The sequence below is a fragment of the Pristiophorus japonicus genome, chromosome 12, assembly GCF_044704955.1.
Source record: "Pristiophorus japonicus isolate sPriJap1 chromosome 12, sPriJap1.hap1, whole genome shotgun sequence".
In the NCBI taxonomy this organism is placed as follows: domain Eukaryota; kingdom Metazoa; phylum Chordata; class Chondrichthyes; family Pristiophoridae; genus Pristiophorus; species Pristiophorus japonicus.
Genome location: NC_091988.1, coordinates 145,182,276 through 145,202,728, shown reverse-complemented (window position 1 = coordinate 145,202,728; position 20,453 = coordinate 145,182,276). Strand labels below are relative to the sequence as shown.

At 45.7% G+C, this 20,453-nt stretch overlaps 1 protein-coding gene across 2 annotated transcripts in view; it reads right to left on the bottom strand.

The window, feature by feature from the left end:
- slc9a8 (solute carrier family 9 member 8) overlaps positions 1–20,453 on the bottom strand; it is a 100,225-nt gene that overhangs the window by 6,877 nt on the left and 72,895 nt on the right. Inside the window, exons 12-15 of one of the 2 annotated variants that reach the window (XM_070896004.1) lie at positions 14,851–14,933; positions 7,798–7,909; positions 6,061–6,281; positions 5,519–5,665 (exon numbers count right to left, since the gene is read on the bottom strand). In XM_070896004.1, coding sequence (XP_070752105.1) covers positions 5,519–5,665; positions 6,061–6,281; positions 7,798–7,909; positions 14,851–14,933 — 563 coding nt within the window. Of the gene's footprint in view, positions 1–5,518; positions 5,666–6,060; positions 6,282–6,583; positions 7,617–7,797; positions 7,910–14,850; positions 14,934–20,453 lie in introns of those variants that run through there. The other variant, XM_070896005.1, reaches the window with a different exon arrangement.

Below are 20,453 nucleotides of genomic sequence, written 5' to 3'. Positions count from 1 at the left end.
CATAGTAAGCTTTTAAAATATATATCCAACATATTAATCGATACAAGGCCAGGCCTGGAACATGAGAGACATTAGCTCATTAACCATCCATGAGAAGGGATTAAGAAATATTGTAGGTATATAATAAATCTATCAAGTAACTCTAGTTAAGTAATCTGGAATAAATCGGCTTGCTTTATAAATGTACTGGAAAGAAACAAGAGGAAGGCCATAACTGATCCACAGTTTCCTACTGGTGAGTAAACAGATCTTATTGCACACACTCGTTGAAGAGAGATTAACCATACATAGTTGGAATGCGTTGACATAGTGACATTGTCAGGAGGACGTAATTACATATATAAAAGTACAGACACCGGAGGTCCTTGGGGACTTTTGATCTCCTGAAGGCGGTCCCTGGTAGATTTGTTATAATTGGTGCCTATATCTCATATGCACAGCATGTAAAGGGTTGGGCTTTATTATCTCATTGACGATGTAATAAAAAGTATTAACCAGAGTCTCAATGTTTCTTTGTCCTTGAACTTATATTAGAGGCAAAGGACGTACAACAATATCCCGATAACACAAAAACATAAGAATTAGGAGCAGGAGTAGGTTATACGGCCCATCGAGCCTGCTCTGCCATTCAAGAAGATCATGGCTGATCTCAACTCCACTTTCTCACTCGATTCCCATATCCCTCGATTCCAAAAATCCATCTCTCTCAGCCTTGAATATGCTTCAACGACTCAGTAGTCCTTTGGGGTAGAGAATTCCAAAGATTCACAACCCTCAGTGAAGATTCCTTCCTCATCTCAGTCTTAAAATGGCCTACCCCCTATCCTGAGACTATGCCCCCTGGTTGGAGACTCTGCCGTCAGGCGAAACAACCTCTAACCTAGCAACTCCCCTCTCTCTGCAACATGTTAAGGCACCTCATCGTTTCAAACGGATTTGGTATGCAAGAAACACCACCTTAGAAAGATGCTTCAAATGGGTGTAATTTGCACTTAATCCCTTGTGAGCTAAATTTAACTGAATAGCAACACCATAATATAAGTTACCTGAAATTCCTTGGTCAATAATCTGCAACATTACAGCCATTGACTGACAAAATGGATGTCAACTATCATTATTTTACTGAGTTTAATGGGCATCATCATCGTATGCAGTTCCTCAGAATCAAGGAAGACTTGCTTCCACTCCTAAAGTGAGTCCTTTAGTGGCTGAACAGTCCAATACGAGAGCCACAGACCCTGTCACAGGTGGAACAGACATTCGTCAGGGGAAGGGGGGTATGGGACTGATTTGCTGCACGCTCCTTCCGCTGCCTGCGCCTGACCTCTTCATGCTCACGGCGTTGAGATTCGAAGATCTCAATGCCCTCCCGGATGCACTTTCTCCACCTCGGGCGGTCTTTGGCCAGGGATTCCCAGGTGTCAGTGGTGATGTCACACTTTACCAGGAAGGCTTTGAGGAGGTCCTTGTAATATTTCTGCTGCCCACCTTTGGCTCGTTTGCCGTGAAGGAGCCCTGCATAAAGTAATTGCTTAGGGAGTCTAGTGTCTGGCGAAATATGTGGCCTGCCCAGCGGAGCTGATCGAGTGTGGTCAGTGCTTCAATGCTGGGGATGCTAGCCTGGGCGAGGACACTGATGTTGGTGCGCCTGTCCTCCCAGGGAATTTGCAGGATCTTGCGGAGACATCGTTGGTGACTTATCTCCAGCGACTTGAAGTGTCTTCTGTACATCGTCCATGCCTCTGATCCATGCAGGAGGATGGTATTACTACAGCCCTGTAGACCATGAGCTTGGTGGCAGATTTGAGGCCTGGTCTTCGAACACTCTTTTCCTCAGGCGGCCAAAGGTTGCACTGGCACACTCGGGCGATGTTGAATCTCCGCATCAATGTCTGCCTTTGTTGATAAAAGGCTCCCGAAGGTATGGGAAGTGGTCCACGTTGTCGAGGGCCGCGCCATGAATCTTGACTGGTGGACAGGCTGGTGGAGAACCTTTGTCTTACGGATGTTAAGCGTAAGGCCTATGCTTTCATATGCCTTGGTGAATACATCGACTATAGCCTGGAGTTCAGTCTCAGAATGTGCGCAGACGCAGGCGTCGTCCACGTACTGCAGCTCAATGACAGAGGTTGGGGTGATCTTGGACCTGGCCTGGAGGCGGCGTAAGTTAAACAGCTTCCCACTGGTTCTGTAGTTTAGTTCCACTCCAGCGGGGAGCTTGTTGACTGTGGTGGAGCATGGCAGCGAGGAAGATTAAGAGGGATGGGGGCGGTGACGTCGCCCTGTTTGACCCAGGTCTGGACGTGGATTGGGTCTGTAATGGAACCGCTGGTAAGGATCACGGCCTGCATGTCATCATGGAGCAGGTGAAGGATGTTGACAAACTTTTGGGGGCATCCAAAACGGAGGAGGACGCTCCATAAGCCCTCACGATTGACAGTGTCAAAGGCCTTTGTAAGATCGAAAAAGGCCATGTATAAGGGCTGGCGCTGCTCCCTGCATTTGTCCTGCAGCTGTCGCGCTTCAAAGATCATGTCTGTTGTGCCCCGTAGGGGATGGAATTCCGGGAGGAGCTCCTCAGCCACAGGGAGAAGATGGTTGAGGAGAACTCTAGCGACAACCTTCCCAGTGCCTGATAGCAGGGAGATTCCCCTGTAGTTGCCGCAGTCGGACTTGTCTCCCTTTTTAAAGACGGTCACGATCACTGCATCTCAGATCTCCCGGCATGCTCTCCTCCCTCCAAATGAGAGAGATGAGGTCGTGAATCCACGCCAACAGCACCTCTCCGCTATACTTTAGCGCCCGAGCAGGAATTCCATTCACACCCGTAGCCTTGTTATTCTTGAGCTGTTTTATGGCTTTGCCAACCTTGTGCAACGTTGGAGTTTCACTGAGGTGGTGGCGGGTCGAATGCTGCAGGATGCAGTGGAGAACACTCAAGTCAAAGACAGAGTCTCGATTGAGGAGATCATCAAAGTGCTCCTTCCAGCGGGCCCTGACAGCCTCTGTGTCCTTGATGAGTGTTTCCCCGTTCTTGGCCAGCAGTGGGTTGGGGCCTTGGGAGTTTGAACTATAGGTAGCCTTGACTGCGATGAAATATCCTCGCATATCGTGGCTGTCGGCCAGTTATTGTATCTCCTATGCTTTTTCCATCCACCACCTGTTCTTTAGGTCCCGGGTTTTTTGTTGGACCTCAGCTTTGAGCTGTCTGTAACGTTGCTTTGCAGCTCCCATGTTGGGTTGTTGCTTGAGGCTCAGAAATGCTCTGTGCTTACAATCTATTAGTTCTTGGATCTCCTGATCATTTTCATCAAACTAGTCCTGGTGTTTTCTGGTGAGTAACCAAGTGTCTCTTCACAGACACTGGATATGGAGGCCTGGAGGGCAGGCCAAGCACTGTGGGCATTCAGCATCTCAGGGTCATCAAGGCACGCCACATTAGCTGTGAGGTGCTGGCTGTGTTGGGTTCTCTTAACTGGGTCTTTAAGTGCCCCGGCATTAACTTTTTTGCGGCACTGCTTCTGCTGTCCCCTCTGCTTTGGGGCCATGTTTATATCAATGATGGATTGGACTAGGCGATGGTCTGTCCAGTAGTCATCCACTCCTGTCATGGTGTGGGTGATACACACATCCTTGCGATCCCTTGCTCGGATGATGACATAGTCGAGCAGATGCCAATGTTTGGAGCGAGGGTGTTGCCACGATGCCTTGTATTTGTCCCTTTGACGGAACAGCGTGTTGGTGATGAATTCATGTTCTAGACATTTTGTCAGGAGAAGGGTACTGCTGGAGTTAGCTTTCCCTACACCCTCTCTGCCAATCACGCCTCTCCAGAGGGTTGTGTCTTTGCCGAACTTGGCATTAAAGTCACCTCGGAGGATCATTTTTTTTTCCCGTGGGGATGCAGGACAGGGATGTCTCGAGGTTGAAATAAAAACCTTCAGCCTCATCCGTTGCATCGAGTGTTGGGGCGCATTGGTTCCGGGATAGGGTAAGGCAAAGAGTCATGAGGCATTCGTTAACCCAGTTAACCCAGCAGGGGGACGTCTTTGAGGCGGTTGACCAGTTCATTTTTGACGGCGAAGCCGACTCCATGAAGGCAGAGTTCTTCCTCTGGTTTTCCTTTCTAGAAAAAGGTGTAACCTCCACCACGTTCCTTGAGCTGGCCTTCCCCTACCCGCCGGGTCTCGCTTAGGACAGTGATGTCAATGTCAAAACATCTAAGTTCCCGGGCAACTATGGCAGTGCAGCGTTCCGGCCTGTTGCTGTTGGAATTATCAATGAGGGTCTCGAACTTCATATTAGCGAAGTGGAAGATGCCTGTGCGTGAGTTCTTTTAATGTAGGGTGGCCGCTGCACACTGGCAACCACACGGGCTTAGTCCAGTGGCAAGGTGGTCCAAGACTACTGGAGACCAGACACTGCTGTATAAAGCCTAATTGCCTATGGCGAGGTGTTGGCGCAAGCTCGGCGCCGAGTAGCGCCATTGATGGTAGATGGCCCGAGGCTTGGTTGGGGGGTAGGCATTTGGAAGGTCAGCTGTCCGCTGGAGTTCCGAGGGATGTTTTGGAAAGTTTGTTCCAAGGTTAAAAATTTCCCCAAAGGTTTCCAAGTTATTTTAAAAGTTTAAGAGTTTAAAAGTATTTCCAAATTATTATTATTTTTTTTTTAAAGTTACACAGGTTGATTGAAGGTTTAATAAATAGATTAAGAGTTGGTTAAAAGCTGATAAAAAAAAAAGTCTAAAATGTAAATCAAGTTGTTTAAAAGTTAGTGTTCACCGCTAGCGACCTAGGGCATGTACAGCCCGTCGTTGGACAGGTTGAGGTGACCCGGAGTGCGAGGCTGGGCTGGGCACCCTGGCCGAAGGGACCCGGAGTGTGTCGTTGGGCCAGGCCGGCTGGCCGAAGTGACAGGAGTAAATAATTTTGCCCCCTCTTTTGTCAAGAGATCCTGGCTGATGTGTGACCCCACTCCATATAAACCACCTTTGCCCCATAATCCCTTAATATATTTGGTTAACAAAAATCTATCAATCTTAGATTTAAAATGAACTGGCCTTGTATCAATTGCCATTTGTGGAAGAGTTTTCCAAATTCCTACCATCCTTTATGTGTACTCGTGTTTCCTATCTTTACTTCTATAAGATCAGGCTCTAATTTTTAGACTATGTCCCCTAGTCCCAAGACTCCCTAACCAGCAGAAATAGTTTTTCTCTATCTACCCTACAAGTTCCCCTTAATATCTTGTAAACATTTCCTTGAACATTGATTAGGTGTTTTACATGGGATTCAACCAGAAAAGAAATCAAGAACTGGTTTGGAATCTTGAGTTATCACATCAGGATACTTAGAAGGATCTTTCTGAATTTAGTCATCGGTAATCATAACTTATAACCTTCTATTCCACTGTTAAGCAAACAGTAAATTCTAGTACTGCCTCACAATACTAACAGTACATTACATTATGTAAAATATTGGTTTATTGATTATTCCAAGAGAAAATGAGAATGGCCAACCTCTGGAGTAAGTCTTCGTGTAAAGAAAGGGTTAAAATATTTAGCATCCAGCCACATGAAACCTTTGAGATCATGCCGTTTGATGTACTGTGCCTCATACTCTTCCTCAGTTAGCTCTGATAAGTGTTCAGTTTCAATCGTGTTTCCCTGAAAACAATTAGATCAATATAATGAGTTAGATTGCCATTACAAATTATTTATTACATCCTGGAAACTCATACTGCAATTTTTGTATTACTCTGAGCTCTGTACATTAAATCGAATTAAACGGAAGAAGATAGGTAACAAATTCAAGAGTTAAGTGAAAATGATGACTACAGAAAATTAGCTCATACCAAACCATGGCTAAGATAATGCTGTATTTCAGCTCATTGTTTTAGATACACACCAAACATCCAGGTTTTCTTTTCCTTTTTATTAGGGCATTCTAGCTAACTTTTTGTTGTCTTCAATTCTCTGGTCTGATGCCTATATAGTAAGGTTCCTGTGTCAAGACACAACGTGCAAAAAGGATACAAAGAGAAGTAAGCCAAAGCAAATACCATCTTCTCAGTTTTGCTGAGGGTAATATCTTTCTTGTTTCTTCTACGTGTTTTGGGATCTTCAATATCCATCAGTCTGGTGAGAGGCATTGTTCCTCCACCCAAAACCAGAATCGTGAAAAGCACAATGACTATGGTGGTTGTTCCAATAAGCTGTCGTTTCTCTATTGGCTCCATCTCCAAATGTAGACTCAAAGCATAAGGAATGGCACCACGTAGACCTAACATTAAAAAGAGTAAATTAATCCGAAGACTGTGTGTAGAAACTAAAAGCTAAAACATACTGGTCACTGTGATTTTTAATTTTGATTAGAGCTAATTTGACCTCAATTCAGGATTCAACCCAATCAGTATGAGGAGGGCGAGGCTTTATTAAAAAAATTACAGAATCTGTGCTTTGGTTTTAGAGGTTTAGAACTTAAAGACTTGGCAATAGAAACAAACAACTCAATTGTAATAATGAACATATGGTTTGCAGATGTTAATTACAAATACACTTGGATTCAAAAATGTGATGGGGTTATCTACAGTTATAATATACTAAATGGCTACTTGTTTAATACTATTTACAATTATGAGATTAAATGTGGGGATCAGCAAGGATTGAGCTTGCCATTTGTGGGATGTTTGAGAAGAATCATGGAAGTTTAGAGCAGCAATAGTTAGAGGGGATACCATTGAGGGGATACCATTATTTTTAAAAAAATTTTAAATTTATGTAGCATCTTTCATGGCATTGGGACATTCCAAAGCACTTTACAGCCTTTTTAAGTATTTTTGAAGTGTAGTTACTATTGCAGTGTAGGAAACATGGTAGCAAGCACCCACAAACAGCAATGAAGTAACTAACCAGCTAATCTGTTTTTCGGTCGTGCTGGCTGAGGGCTAAATATTGTCCAGAATACTGGGGGGAACTCCCATGCTCTTCGAAAAGTGCCATGCGATCTTTTACGCCCACCCGAGAGGGGAGACGGGGCCTCAGTTTCGCATCTCATCCATCTGACACTGCAGTCCTCCCTCGGTAATGCACTGAAGGATTAGCCTAGATTACGTGCTAAAGTCTCTGGAGTGGGACGAACCCACAATCTTTTGACTCAGGCAAAAGTGCTACTACTAAGCCAAGATTGACACTTATATTATTCCCCTTATTAGGTGAGAATCAGGTGGTCAGATTAGTGCAGAAAATGTTCTGACATCAGGAAACAGTGCAGCGAACTAGCACAAGTTGACTTTAACTGTGATTGGTACGAGGAGAAAGAAAGAAGGAATTCCATACATAAACCACTTGGCCTCTCCACTCTCCTCTTCTCCTTTAAGAACCTCCTTAAAACCCACCAAATTTACCAAGCTTTTAGTTAGCCCTCTTAATTGCCTTCTTTCACAGCATCCATTTTGATTTGATTATGCTTCTGTAAAGCGCCTTGGGATGGTTTTTCTACATTAAAGACACTATATAAATGCAAGTTTGTGTTGTTGGAAGTTTGAAACACTTACTTGCTCCAACAAATTTATGTGAACAATCCTTGCTGTAGTTAAGTACCATAAGCTGCATCGATCTGGGTGAAATGCAGTGTAATTATATTTCAGAGCAAAAACAAATAATCATTTTCTGCATCTGATGAGTTTTCATTACTTCATAATATAATAATAATTTACATTAAAGATTTTAAAATTGAAATCTATATTTAGAAATACTGTAACCAATAGTTTAAAAGATTATCTCGGATATCAACTTACCACTAAACCACATAACAAACATCATTTTGGGGGTAATTTTATGATCTCGAAAGAAGTTCAGAAGGTAGGAGAGGGGGAAGATATTCACTGCTCTGCCAAATAAGACAAGAACCTGTAAATCAAAGTCTTATTAGTGGAATTAAAAATAGATAACAAACATTACTTTTAACTTTTGAAAAAAGTTATTAGATATGAATTGCAGTTAGAGGCTTCCCGACTTTGCCAGTTAGATGCCCCTCACAGGCAAAAAAATCTACGAACTTACCTTCTGCCTCAGAATGTATGAAGATTCGTGCTCCTGGGCCTGCAGGCGTAGGCCCGCGTAGAGGCTCACGCGGTTCGTAAGGGATCATGTGGGCCAGCCCAACGAATAAAAAAGGATCTTCATTCAGGTTTATAGGGATTCTGTATGTACAGAAACCCCATAAGCATGAATGGGAATACATTTACACATCAAAGTATTAAATATTTAAAATCAATTAAAATGACATTTGATTAAATATTTCACACATTTAATTTAAAAAAATTAAATGTTTTAAAGGGGTTAAAAATAAACTTACCTTATTGCAGAGGTTTTTAAAAAAAAAAAATGTATAAATGATTGAAATGTTGTTTTTACTCTTGCGCTGGCAAAAGAATTTCACAGGCATTTGCTGAACAGAACTCTCCGCCCATGGAGGCCCTTTTCCCAGGGATACGGAGGATGTGTCAAGAACGTGACAGATTGCAAGTTCGGGGTTTTCGCGTATGCGCAGCGCATGCATAAACCCGGAACTTGCGAGGCCCTTATGGACGCATGCGCACCTCGCATGTGCCCATGGGAGCACAAAATACAGGCCATTAAATACTATCGTACAGTAATGCATTTGCCCCAATATTTGATGAGGATGAAGAGGAGGAGGAAATGTGATTCTTTAAATGGATCACTTGGCACCACATTCAGGTAAGCAAATTTCAAGAACTTTTTTGGTAGCAGGCAGTCCCAAGGTCAGAATTACATTACATTGAATACAGCACAAACAGGCCATTTGGCCCAAGCAGTCCATGCCGACATCTATCCTCCAATCGAGCCTCCTCACATCTGACTATCAGCAAAACCCTATATTCCCTTCTTCCTCATTTGCTTATCTCCCCTTCAATGCATCGATACTATTTGTCTCAACCACTCCCTGTGATAGCGAGTTCTACATTCTCACCACTCTCTGGGTAAAGAAGTTTCTTCTGAATTCCCCATTTGATTTCTTGGTGATGATCTTATATTGATGGCCTCTAATTGTGCTCTTCCCCACAAGTGGAAAATCTCTCTGTGTCCACTATCAAAAGCTTTAATAATTGTAAAGGTCTCTATTAGGTCACCCCTTAAGCCTTTTCTTTTCAAGAGAAAAGAGACCCAAGCCTGTTCATCCTTTCCTGGTATAACCTCACATTTCTGGTATCGTCCTTGTAAATCTTTTTTGCGTCCTCTCCATTTCGTCTATATCCTATTTATAATATGGCAACCCAGAATTGTGCAGAGTATGGTCTAACAAGTATGGTCAGCCAGTTCTGATGAAAGGGCATCGACCTGAAACGTTAACCGTTTTCCTCTCTCTCTCTCCACAGATGCTGCATGACACGAGTATTTCCAGTATTTTCTGTTCTTATTTATGGTCTAACCAAGATTCAATACAAATTCAGCACAACTTTTCTACTTTTCAATTCTAACACTCGAGAATTGGTGGTTGGTTTGCTTTTTTTTTTAAAAAATGGTCTTATTAACCTGTTTTGCTACTTTTAATGATGTGTATTTGTACTCAGTGATCCCTTTGCTCCTCGACTATATTTAGATTATTTTCCAAGTAATATGTGGCCTCCTTATTTTTCTTACCAAAATGTAATACCTCACACTTGTGTTGAAATTAATTTTCCAATTATATGCCCTTTTGCAAGTTTATTAATGTTGCAGTCTTCCTCACGCTCCGCCAATTTGGTGTCATCCGCAAATTTAGAAATTGTGACTTTGATTCCAAAGTCCAAATCATTAATACAAATTGTGAACATTTGTCCTAGCACTGATCCATGTGGGACCCCACTTTCCAACTTCTGTCACTCTGAATAGCTACCCTTTACCCCTAGGGCAAACCAATCTTAGTGGGGACTTCAAATAGGTGTTAGCCACCTTATTTGCATATGCAAAGTTTATAATGCCTAAATTAGGTATGGGGCCTGGATACCTGTTCTTTCACCATCAATATGGCGGGAGGTGCACTTCTGACAGGAAGTGTGCGTGAGCTTCCTGACCGCCATATTGGGAGTTCAGTGGGCCGCTTAGCATTCAGGTGCTTGCAGACGGGTCTTAGGCCACAGTTCCCAAAGCTTTCCACCACTGAGGGTTTTCCTCCCCAAGCTTGGAAATTACTGTTTGCGTTATCAGCAAGTGATTGCCTAAAATGCTCATTCCTGCAGGAGGAGATAGGCTGAGTTTTTATAAATATTTTGAAGAGATGAATGAACAGTGAAGCTGTACCTGGGGAATGGAAAACGGTGCACATTAGCCGAACACATTCATAAAATAAACCGAATTTAGACCTAGGAGGCCAACTAGCCTCACATTTATAGTGCAGCAAATGTTTCGGAGCTTTATATGGCAGAAGTGCCCAAGCTTTGTTTGTGAGCTGCATAGGGTCTCAGGAGGACACTGATTATTTTTATGTTCCTATTATTTTACATACATCTCAAATTGCCAATACAAACGTATCTCACGTTCCAGTTGAGGATTTATCTACCATTGGAGGAACCAACACGAATATCAGCCTTTTCTAACTTCCAAGACAAATCAGCAAATAAGAAATATAAGCACAAACAAGACTGAGTTGCAGCACTTTGAGGGCTAGATTACCAGTGCATGTGACCCTACAGCTACAGAATTCACATCTTTGTTTCTAAAATACTATCAATGTTCATCAAAAGGGCATAGCAGTCATAAGTAGTAGTCAGCAAAATTTAGAAGCAATGGATCCTGCCTCTTTAATCTGCTGGAGTTCATTGACTAAACAGTCATACAAAGTATGGTGCAGCCAGTTTTAAAAACTCGCTTGAATACAGAAACCACATCAATAATGACCAACTCACTTCTGTAAGAGTAATAAGCTAATGTTTCAAACTGATTACATAAGTCATTACTGGTTCCAGATGTTCAGAAAAAAACCCTGGCCTTCTGTCACACGATCCAATTGTCTGTTGAATGAATCTAAAGTTTTCAGCATCAGTATTCTGCCTGCAAGTCTGTCCCAGCATTGGTTACTTATGTGAAGAAATTCTTCTTGATGTCAGTCTTAAATTCACTTCACCAGTTTTAGCCTTGGTGCAGTATTTGAAATTTAGCTTTTCCATACTGTTTATCATATATACTTCTACAAGGTCTGAGCTCAATCTTTGTTCAAAGCTAAATTGCACCAGTTTATCAGATCTTTCTTCATTGCTCAACCCTCAAATGCTGCGAATCAGCCTCATGACTCCGCACTGTGAATATTTCCTGTGTGTCTTGATGAGCAAAACAGAAGGTACAGTTTGACCAGAACAGTTAGCTTATATTTTAGTGATTGAGCAATGAATTTGAGCGTTCTGTTCAGTGCCGATTGTTGGTCCACTATGCCTTGGCATGTTCCCACAAAAAAAAATTAAAAATATACTTCCTTGTTCAGGGTTGAAAGCATCATCTTATACATGTATCACATGCTCCCATAATTTTCTCTGCTGATTGGAGACATTGTCCATTCGGAGGTAAACCAAAGTCTGTGGAGCCTGCAGTAGCACCACATCAGTGCCTTGTCAGCTGTTGCTCACTCTTCTAGCACTGCAATATTTAAATAGCAATGTTCCCTCCTGGCTTCTGCCTTCAGTTCAGGCTCCTGTTGCTAATTTAAAATTAGAGACAGCCGAGCAGGTTAAACACAGGATTGAAGTTGTGAGAGAGCGAGAGGCCATTTAAGTATTATAGTACTGGAGAAACAGAACAGCTGATAGAAACGCACTTACAGAAATAAAAATGAGCAGAGTGCTAGATACATATACATAGGATTAGGTTTAATATATGAGTAAGATTTTTGCTTTCTTTTCACTTATAAATAGCTTGTAGACTTGTACTGCAGCTAGAAATAATAAAATGGATAAGTTGTTCGCTCCCTGAATGCTTCAGGATATGGATGACATTTAACAAGAGTAAGCTTTGTCAGCAAGAAGTTTTTTGTCAGCAAAGGATGATTAAAAAGGGGTCAATAGCCTTCCAAATAAATGGATAGCCTACATGGCAATGAATTGTGAATCAACACAAGTTGCTGGATGATTTGTGCCACTCTGCAGTTAGCTTCATGAAAATGGCATCTAGTCCTTAACTGCCTCATGAAGATGCTGCATTTGCAATATTAATTGACCATTAAATTTGCCATGGAACGTTAAAACTGGGAATAAAACAAGTACCCTTTTAACAACATGAAACTGGTTAATGACTGCCAATCAACTTCTCTGGTCCAAAAAGTGAAGAATTAAAAGTGTGAAGTCTCATTCCTACAGGTAGTGAATTGTTGTTGGAGAATTTTATAATCTAAAATTTAAAAATTCTTCAACTGTTCCTTTGTCTCTTTTTATCTCAATCTTAATCCAATCTTTCTTTCCCTCCCTTTATTTCTCTTGCTATACCCGATTTGACATTGAATTCACCAATTCTAATTCATACTCCTTCTCAGTCCTTCCTCTTGTTTATTTCTCAATATATACATCTCATTGGTTAAGGAGATAAGTTGTTGGTCCCGCCATTCACCAAAGTCCCAGATACCTTGTTGCGCATTATCATCTCGCACTTAGAGCACAAAACATTTTTGAGTTGAAGGCTGCAGGAAAACGTCTAACTAACCAGACATGCCATGAGATGCCTCGCTCCAGCAAATTCTGGGACATAATCTAAGCTGACACTTTTAGTGCAGTACTGAGGGAGTGCTGCAGTATTGAAAGTGAAAAAAAAATCATCCCTTAATCAGCATAACCAAAAACAGTTTAACTGGTCATTTATCTCATTGCTGTTTGTGGGACTTCGTTGTGTGCAAGCTGGCTGTTGTGTTTGTCTAAGTTTGAAAAATAATTCATCAGCTGTGAAGTGTTTTAGGACAACCTGAAGAGAGCCACAAAAATGAAGTTCTTTCTTTCTCACCCTTGCAGTTGGTTTTCTAAAATTGTATGAGTGTTGGATATCAACAATGCTGCCACCAGATCAGATTGAACTTGAACATGTTAAGTTTTCGATAAAACAAGATTCCCTTTCCCTCCACTGACCATGAAAAACTTGCCCCATTATGGATTGTACCCGATTTATTTAATTTTCTGGAGATGCTGAGCAAACTAAAACTTGAGATATAACTAATTTCTGACAGAATTCCTAAGATGATTTAGCAAAATTCTCATCACTGCATCTGTCAAAATAGCAGACCAAATATTTTCTAATCAATACATTAAGCCTTCATGCACTAATATTTCTCAGCACAATTTTATGCCAATGGATATCAGTATGTTCCACATAGTTTGATGTCTATGTCTATGTTTAAAAAACCTTCAATTCCATTCTTATCCAGATATTTATGCAGATTTTCTAAGGGAGTTAACTGACACAGCATCGCCTGTTTTTGCTAAGAATATAGTCCCATATCTACTTCTGTAGGGAAATTCAAACTTCTATCAGTCACAAATACATTTGCTAATTTTGTACTCCTGTCCTCCAGTTCTGTGCTCATCATTTCTACAATAAAAAGCTATAAAATAAAAGCGAAGTTAGAAAGAGACTCACATTTATATAGCACCATTCATGACCACAGGATGCCCAAAGCTCTTCATACACTTTTGAATTATATTTACTGTTGTAATGTAAAAAAAAAAACTAATTTGTGTACAGCAAGGTTTTATTAACAGCAATGAGATAAATTACCAGATGATCTGTTGTTTTTTTTTTAAAATAAAGTGATGTTGGTTTAGGAATAAATATTAGCGGGACACCGGTAGAATTTCCTTATTCTTCGAATAGGATATTTTACAAATACCTGAAAAGGCAGACAGGGCTTTGATTTTAACGTTGCATCTGAAAGAAGACACCTGTGACAGCACAGCACACCCCCAGTACTACACTGAAGTATCCTAGATTCTGTGCTCAAATCTCTGGAGTGGGGCTTGAATCCACAACCTACTGACTCAGAGGCAAGAATGCTACCAGAGTCAAAGTTGACCATTTTTTTTATTATAAAGTAAAATAGATGGGGCCATTTAGAGTTTAAAAAGAGGCACCTTCTACTTGAGTAATGAATTGGTAGGGATACATAATAAATATGTGACTTACTGTTTACAGAGGGAGGTGAAAATAGGACAGAGTAGCTGAGAAGAATGTGATGAACAATCAAGATGTCACGGTATTCACAAGGTAAAAGAGAAAGTAGAAAAGTCACCAAGTCCAAATGATATGCACCTTGGAATACTCTCAGATTTAGGAGGAGCCAATAAAGGTATTAACTGTAATTTTCCAAAAACCTTTGGAAACGGAACTCATGTCAAAATATTTCAGGGTATCAAATATCGCACCCCTGTTAAAGAAAAGGTAAAAGGATAACGCAGGAAAATACAGGCCCCAATTATTCGAGGTAAGCTAGAATCCACAACGTGACAAAGTGAGTGAATACTTAGCGATGAGCTATTTTAATTGAAGTTTTGAGGAAATCAGAGTGGATAGGGAAAATGAATACAGTTGATTTCTAATATTCTATGGCATAATTTTTTGTTTTTGTCTGATACTAACAAGTTAAGCAGTCTTAAAAATGGATCAGCTTGCCAAATTACTTCTCATTTATTTTGAATGACTCAGCCTGCATTATGTACTCAATATACATTTCCAATGTAATGTTATTGCTACAGCCAAACCCACTCCATTCTGTTCCAGTAACACATCAAACAATTGAGTAGTGAATGAGAAAAATTGTACTGGATTATAAAAAGTTAAGAATTAAGTTTCTATGAAGAATTATTAAAATATATACTCACAATACACCAGATAACAAATGAGATCTCAAACTTGTGAGGAAAGCTGAATATTGCTAGGCCAATATAAGCAAAAACACAAGTCTCTGTGAAAAGAAAAGGGTTTAATGTTACTGGATAAAAATACTGTTAAAGATTTTAAGACGGTATTGAGACCAAGTGAGGCTTTACATACTGTCCTTTTGCCCAGTGACCGGGGTTTGAATCTAGCTCAGGTTGAGGGCATGAAATTCCTCTTGTTCTTCAAATTCATTTTGAGGGTGAGAAAACTTGGGTCTGAAACTAGTGTCCTGAACTTAAATAAAGGCAATTACAAAGGTATGAAGGCAGAGTTGGCTAAAGTGGACTGGGAAGATAGATTAAATGGTAAGACAGTGAATAAGCAGTGGCAAACATTTAAGGTGCTATTTCATAATTCTCAGCAAAGATATATTCCAGTGAGAAAGAAAGAACCCAAGGGAAGGATGGACCTTGCGTGGCTAACTAAGGAAGTAAAGGATGGTATCAAATTGAAAACAAAGGCATACAATGTTGCAAACAGTGGAAAGCCAGAGGATTGGGAATTTTTGTAGAAACCAGCAAAGAATGACTGAAGAAAAAGAGAAAGAAAATATACTTTGAGAGTAAACTTGCAAGAAATATAAAAACAGACAGTAAGAGCTTCTACAGGTCTAGAAAAAGGAAGAGAGTAGCTAAAGTAAACATTGGTCCCTTAGAGGAGACGACTGGGGAATTAACAATGGGAAACGGGGAAATGGCAGAGACTTTGAACAAATGTTTTGTATCGGTCTTCACAGCAGAAAACACTAAAAGCATCCCAATAATTGATAATCAAGTGGCTATTGGAAGGGGTGGGGGGAGGGGAACGACTTAAAACACTATCATGAGAGAAAAAGTACTAGACAAACTAATGGGACTAAAGGTGGACAAGTCCCCTGAACCTGATGGCCTTAAAAAGTGGCTGCAGAGATAATGGATGCATTGATTGTAATTAACCAAAATTCCCTGAATTCTGGAGAGATCCCAGCAGATTGGAAAACTATAGACCAGTTAGCCTAACTAACTGTCATTGGGGAAATGCTGGAGTCCATTATTAAGGAAGTCGTAGGACAGTTAGAAAAATCGCAATAGAATCAAGCAGCTCAGCATGGTTTTATGAAAAGGAAATCATGGGCCCAAGTTTCGGCCTCAGTTGCTCCTGATTCTTTGGAGCAACTGGTGTAGAACGGAGTATCTTAGAAGTTCAAATTCTCAGCATTTAGTTTGCTCCAGTTCCAGTCAGTTAGAACAGTTTCACTTTGGAACAGAATTTTTTTTTCAAAAGGGGGCGTGTCCGGCCACTTACGCCTGTTTTCAAAGTTTCGGCAGTGAAAACTTACTCCAAACTAAGTTAGAATGGAGTTAGTGAAGATTTTTGTACGCTCGAAAAAACCTTGTCTACACTTTAGAAAATCAGGCGTAGGTTATGGGGGGGGAGGGGGGGGGGGAGGTGGTTTAAAGGGAAGTTTACAAACATTAAACACTTCAGTTTTACAAATAAAGGGCCATCATCAATAATAAATGATAAAAACATCAATAAATTAATCAAAAAAAATTAAGAAACAACAATTAAAAAAAAAAATCAATAAATAAAACATTTTCTACTTCCCGACTGCAGCACCGGGAGCCCTCCAACAACGTGCTGGGATGCCCCCCCCAGTGTGTCTCTGCCAGTGTCTCTGGGCCCAAGTTTCGAGCCGCGCCTAGAACGGCGCAGTCCCGACCTAGATGCCCATTTTTCGCGCCACAAAGTGCGCCAGATTCTCCACCTCCCTGCAGGTCCTCTGGCCCTCGGCGCAGCGCAGCAGGAGCTGTAGGGGGCGGAGCCAGGTCCCTGCGCCGAAAACAGTGCCGGGACCTCTGCACATGCGCACTACAGTGGGCGCGCAAGTACAGCAGCTCCAGGTGCCCGAAACTGTGTGGGAGGGGCCCGAAGCACACAGCCCCTAGCCCTGGCCCAATGGCCTCACTGAGGCTGCGTGAATAAGGCTCCTCCCACGGCCAGCTCCTGCTTCCTCCCGACCCAACTCGACTCCTGCTTCCCGCCTCTGGACCGGACCCGACTCCCGCTTCCCTCCCCACCCCCGCCCACCTACCTGACTCCCGCTCCACCGCCCCTCCCCCCACTGCCTCCGGACCCGACCCGACTCCCGCTCCTCCCTGCCCCCTGGGACCCGACAACGACCCAACTCCCACTTCCCACCCCACCCCCCGGACTGGATCCGACCTGACCTCCCTCCCCCCAACCTGACCTCCCTCCCTCTTCTCCTCCCCCCCACCCCCCCCCCCGACCCGAACCGAACTCCCTCCCACCACCCCACCGCCACCTACCTGCAAATCTGGTGCTGGGGACAGGCCCTGCCCGAAGTTTCGGGCCCGGCCGGTTCAGCCTTCCCCCGTCTTCTCCTTTCCGACCCCCCGCCATCTCCTTCCCCCCCCACCATCTCCTTTCCCCCCCCATCTCCTTTCCCCCCCCCATCTCCTTCTCCTTTCTCCCACTTCTCCCCCCCCATCTCCTTCTCCTTTCTCCCACTTCTCCCCTTTATACCCTTCTCCCCCATCCCTCCCTCTGCTCCCACCCTCTCGCTGTCAGAAACATAGACACTGACAGAGAGAATGAGACACACACACAGACAGACAGAGAGATAGAAACACTGACAGAGACACACTGGGGGGGCTGTTGGAGGGCTCCCGGTGCTGCAGTCGGTAAGTAGAAAATGTTTTATTTATTGAAAAAAAAAATTTCTTATTAATTTTTTTTGGTTGATTTATTGATGTATTTATCATTTATTATTGATGATGGCTCTTTATTTGTAAAACTGAAGTGTTTAATGTTTGTAAACTTCCCTTTAAACCACCCCCCCCCCATTCCCTACGCCTGATTTGTAACCTACGCCTGATTTTCTAAAGTGTAGACAAGGTTTTTTCGAGCGTACAAAAATCTTCACTTACTCCATTCTAAGTTACTTTGAAGTAAGTTTTCACTGCCGAAACTTTGAAAACAGGCGTAAGTGGACGGACGTGCCCCCTTTTGAAAAAAAAATTCTGTTCCAAAGTGAAACTGTTCCAACTGACTAGAACTGGAGCAAACTAAACGACGAGAATTCCGATTTCTAAAATAATCCGTTCTACACCAGTTGCTCCGAAAAATCAGGAGCAAATCATGTGGAAACTTGGGGCCAATATCTCTCCGTCTGAGTGTGTGTGTGTGTGTGTGTCTCTCTGTCTGTTTCTGACAGCGAGGGGAGGGGGTGGAGGGGGGTGGAGGGGGTGGAGGGGGGGTGGAGGGAGGGGAGGGGGGGGGGGGGAGAGGGGGAAAGGAGACGGAGGGGGGGAGAGGGGGGAAAGGAGACGGAGGGGGGAGGGGGAAAGGAGACGGGGGGGGGGGGGGGAGGGGGAAAGGAGACGGGGGGGAGGGAGGGGGAAAGGAGACGGGGGGGGAGGGAGGGGAAAGGAGCGGGGGGGAGGGGGAAAGGAGACGGAGGGGGGGAGGGGGAAAGGAGACGGGGGGGGGGAGGGGGAAAGGAGACGGGGGGGGAGGGGGAAAGGAGACGGAGGGGGGGAGGGGGAAGGAGACGGAGGGGAAAGGAGACGGAGGGGGGGAGGGGGAAAGGAGACGGAGGGGGAAAGGAGACGGAGGGGGGAGGGGGAAAGGAGACGGGGGGGGGGAGGGGAAAGGAGACGGAGGGGGGGGGAGGGGGAAAGGAGACGGAGGAGAGGAGGGGGAAAGGAGACGGAGGGGGGGGAGGGGGAAAGGAGACGGAGGGGGGAGGGGGAAAGGAGACGGGGGGGGGGGGGGGTGAGGGGAAAGGAGACGGAGGGGGGGGGGAGGGGGAAAGGAGACGGAGGGGGGGGGGAGGGGGAAAGGAGACGGAGGGGGGGAGGGGGAAAGGAGACGGAGGGGGGGGAGGGGGAAAGGAGACGGAGGGGGGGAGGGGGAAAGGAGACGGAGGGGGGGGAGGGGGAAAGGAGACGGAGGGGGGGGAGGGAGGGGGAAAGGAGACGGAGGGGGGAGGGAGGGGGGAAAGGAGACGGAGGGGGGGAGGGAGGGGGAAAGGAGACGGAGGGGGGGAGAGGGGAAAGGAGATGGAGGGGGGGAGGGGGAAAGGAGACGGGGGAGGGGACAAAGGAGACGGGGGGGGGACAAAGGAACGGGGGGGGGGGGGGACAAAGGAGACGGGGACAAAGGAGACGGGGGGGGGACAAAGGAGACGGGGGGGGGGACAAAGGAGACGGGGGGGGACAAAGGAGACGGGGGGGGACAAAGGAGACGGGGGGGGGACAAAGGAGACGGGAGACGGGGGGGGGACAAAGGAGACGGGGGGGACAAAGGAGACGGGGGGGGGACAAAGGAGACGGGGGGGGGACAAAGGAGACGGGGGGGGGACAAAGGAGACGGGGGGGGGGACAAAGGAGACGGGGGGGGGACAAAGGAGACGGGGGGGGGGACAAAGGAGACGGGGGGGGGCAAAGGAGACGGGGGGCAAAGAGACGGGGGGGGGCAAAGGAGACGGGGGGGGGCAAGGAGACGGGGGGGGGCAAAGGAGACGGGGGGGGGCAAAGGAGACGGGGGGGCAAGGAGACGGGGGGGGGGCAAAGGAGACGGGGGGGGGGGCAAAGAGACGGGGGGGGGGCAAAGGAGACGGGGGGGGGGCAAAGGAGACGGGGGGGGGGCAAAGGAGACGGGGGGGGGCAAAGGAGACGGGGGGGGGGCAAAGGAGACGGGGGCAAGGAGACGGGGGGGGGCAAAGGAGACGGGGGGGGGGGACAAAGGAGACGGGGGGGGGGGGGACAAAGGAGACGGGGGGGACAAAGGAGACGAGGGGGGGGGACAAAGGAGACGAGGGGGGGGGGGACAAAGGAGACGGGGGGGGGGGGGCAAAGGAGACGGGGGGGGGCAAAGGAGACGGGGGGGGGGACAAAGGAGACGGGGGGGGGGACAAAGGAGACGGGGGGGGACAAAGGAGACGGGGGGGGGACAAAGGAGACGGGGGGGGGGACAAAGGAGACGGGGGGGGACAAAGGAGACGGGGGGGGGACAAAGGAGACGGGGGGGGGGGGACAAAGGAGACGGGGGGGGGACAAAGGAGACGGGGGGGGACAAAGGAGACGGGGGGGGGCAAAGGAGACGGGGGGGGGCAAAGGAGACGGGGGGGGCAAAGGAGACGGGGGGGGGCAAAGGAGACGGGGGGGGCAAAGGAGACGGGGGGGGAAGGAGAGGGGGGGCAAAGGAGACGGGGGGGGGCAAAGGAGACGGGGGGGGCAAAGGAGACGGGGGGGGGCAAAGGAGACGGGGGGGGGGCAAAGGAGACGGGGGGGGGGGCAAAGGAGACGGGGGGGGCAAAGGAGACGGGGGGGGCAAAGGAGACGGGGGGGGGCAAGGAGACGGGGGGGGGCAAAGGAGACGGGGGGGGGGCAAAAGGAGACGGGGGGGGCAAAGGAGACGGGGGGGGGCAAAGGAGACGGGGGGGGCAAAGGAGACGGGGGGGGCAAAGGAGACGGGGGGGGGGCAAAGGAGACGGGGGGGGCAAAGGAGACGGGGGGGGGGCAAAGGAGACGGGGGGGGG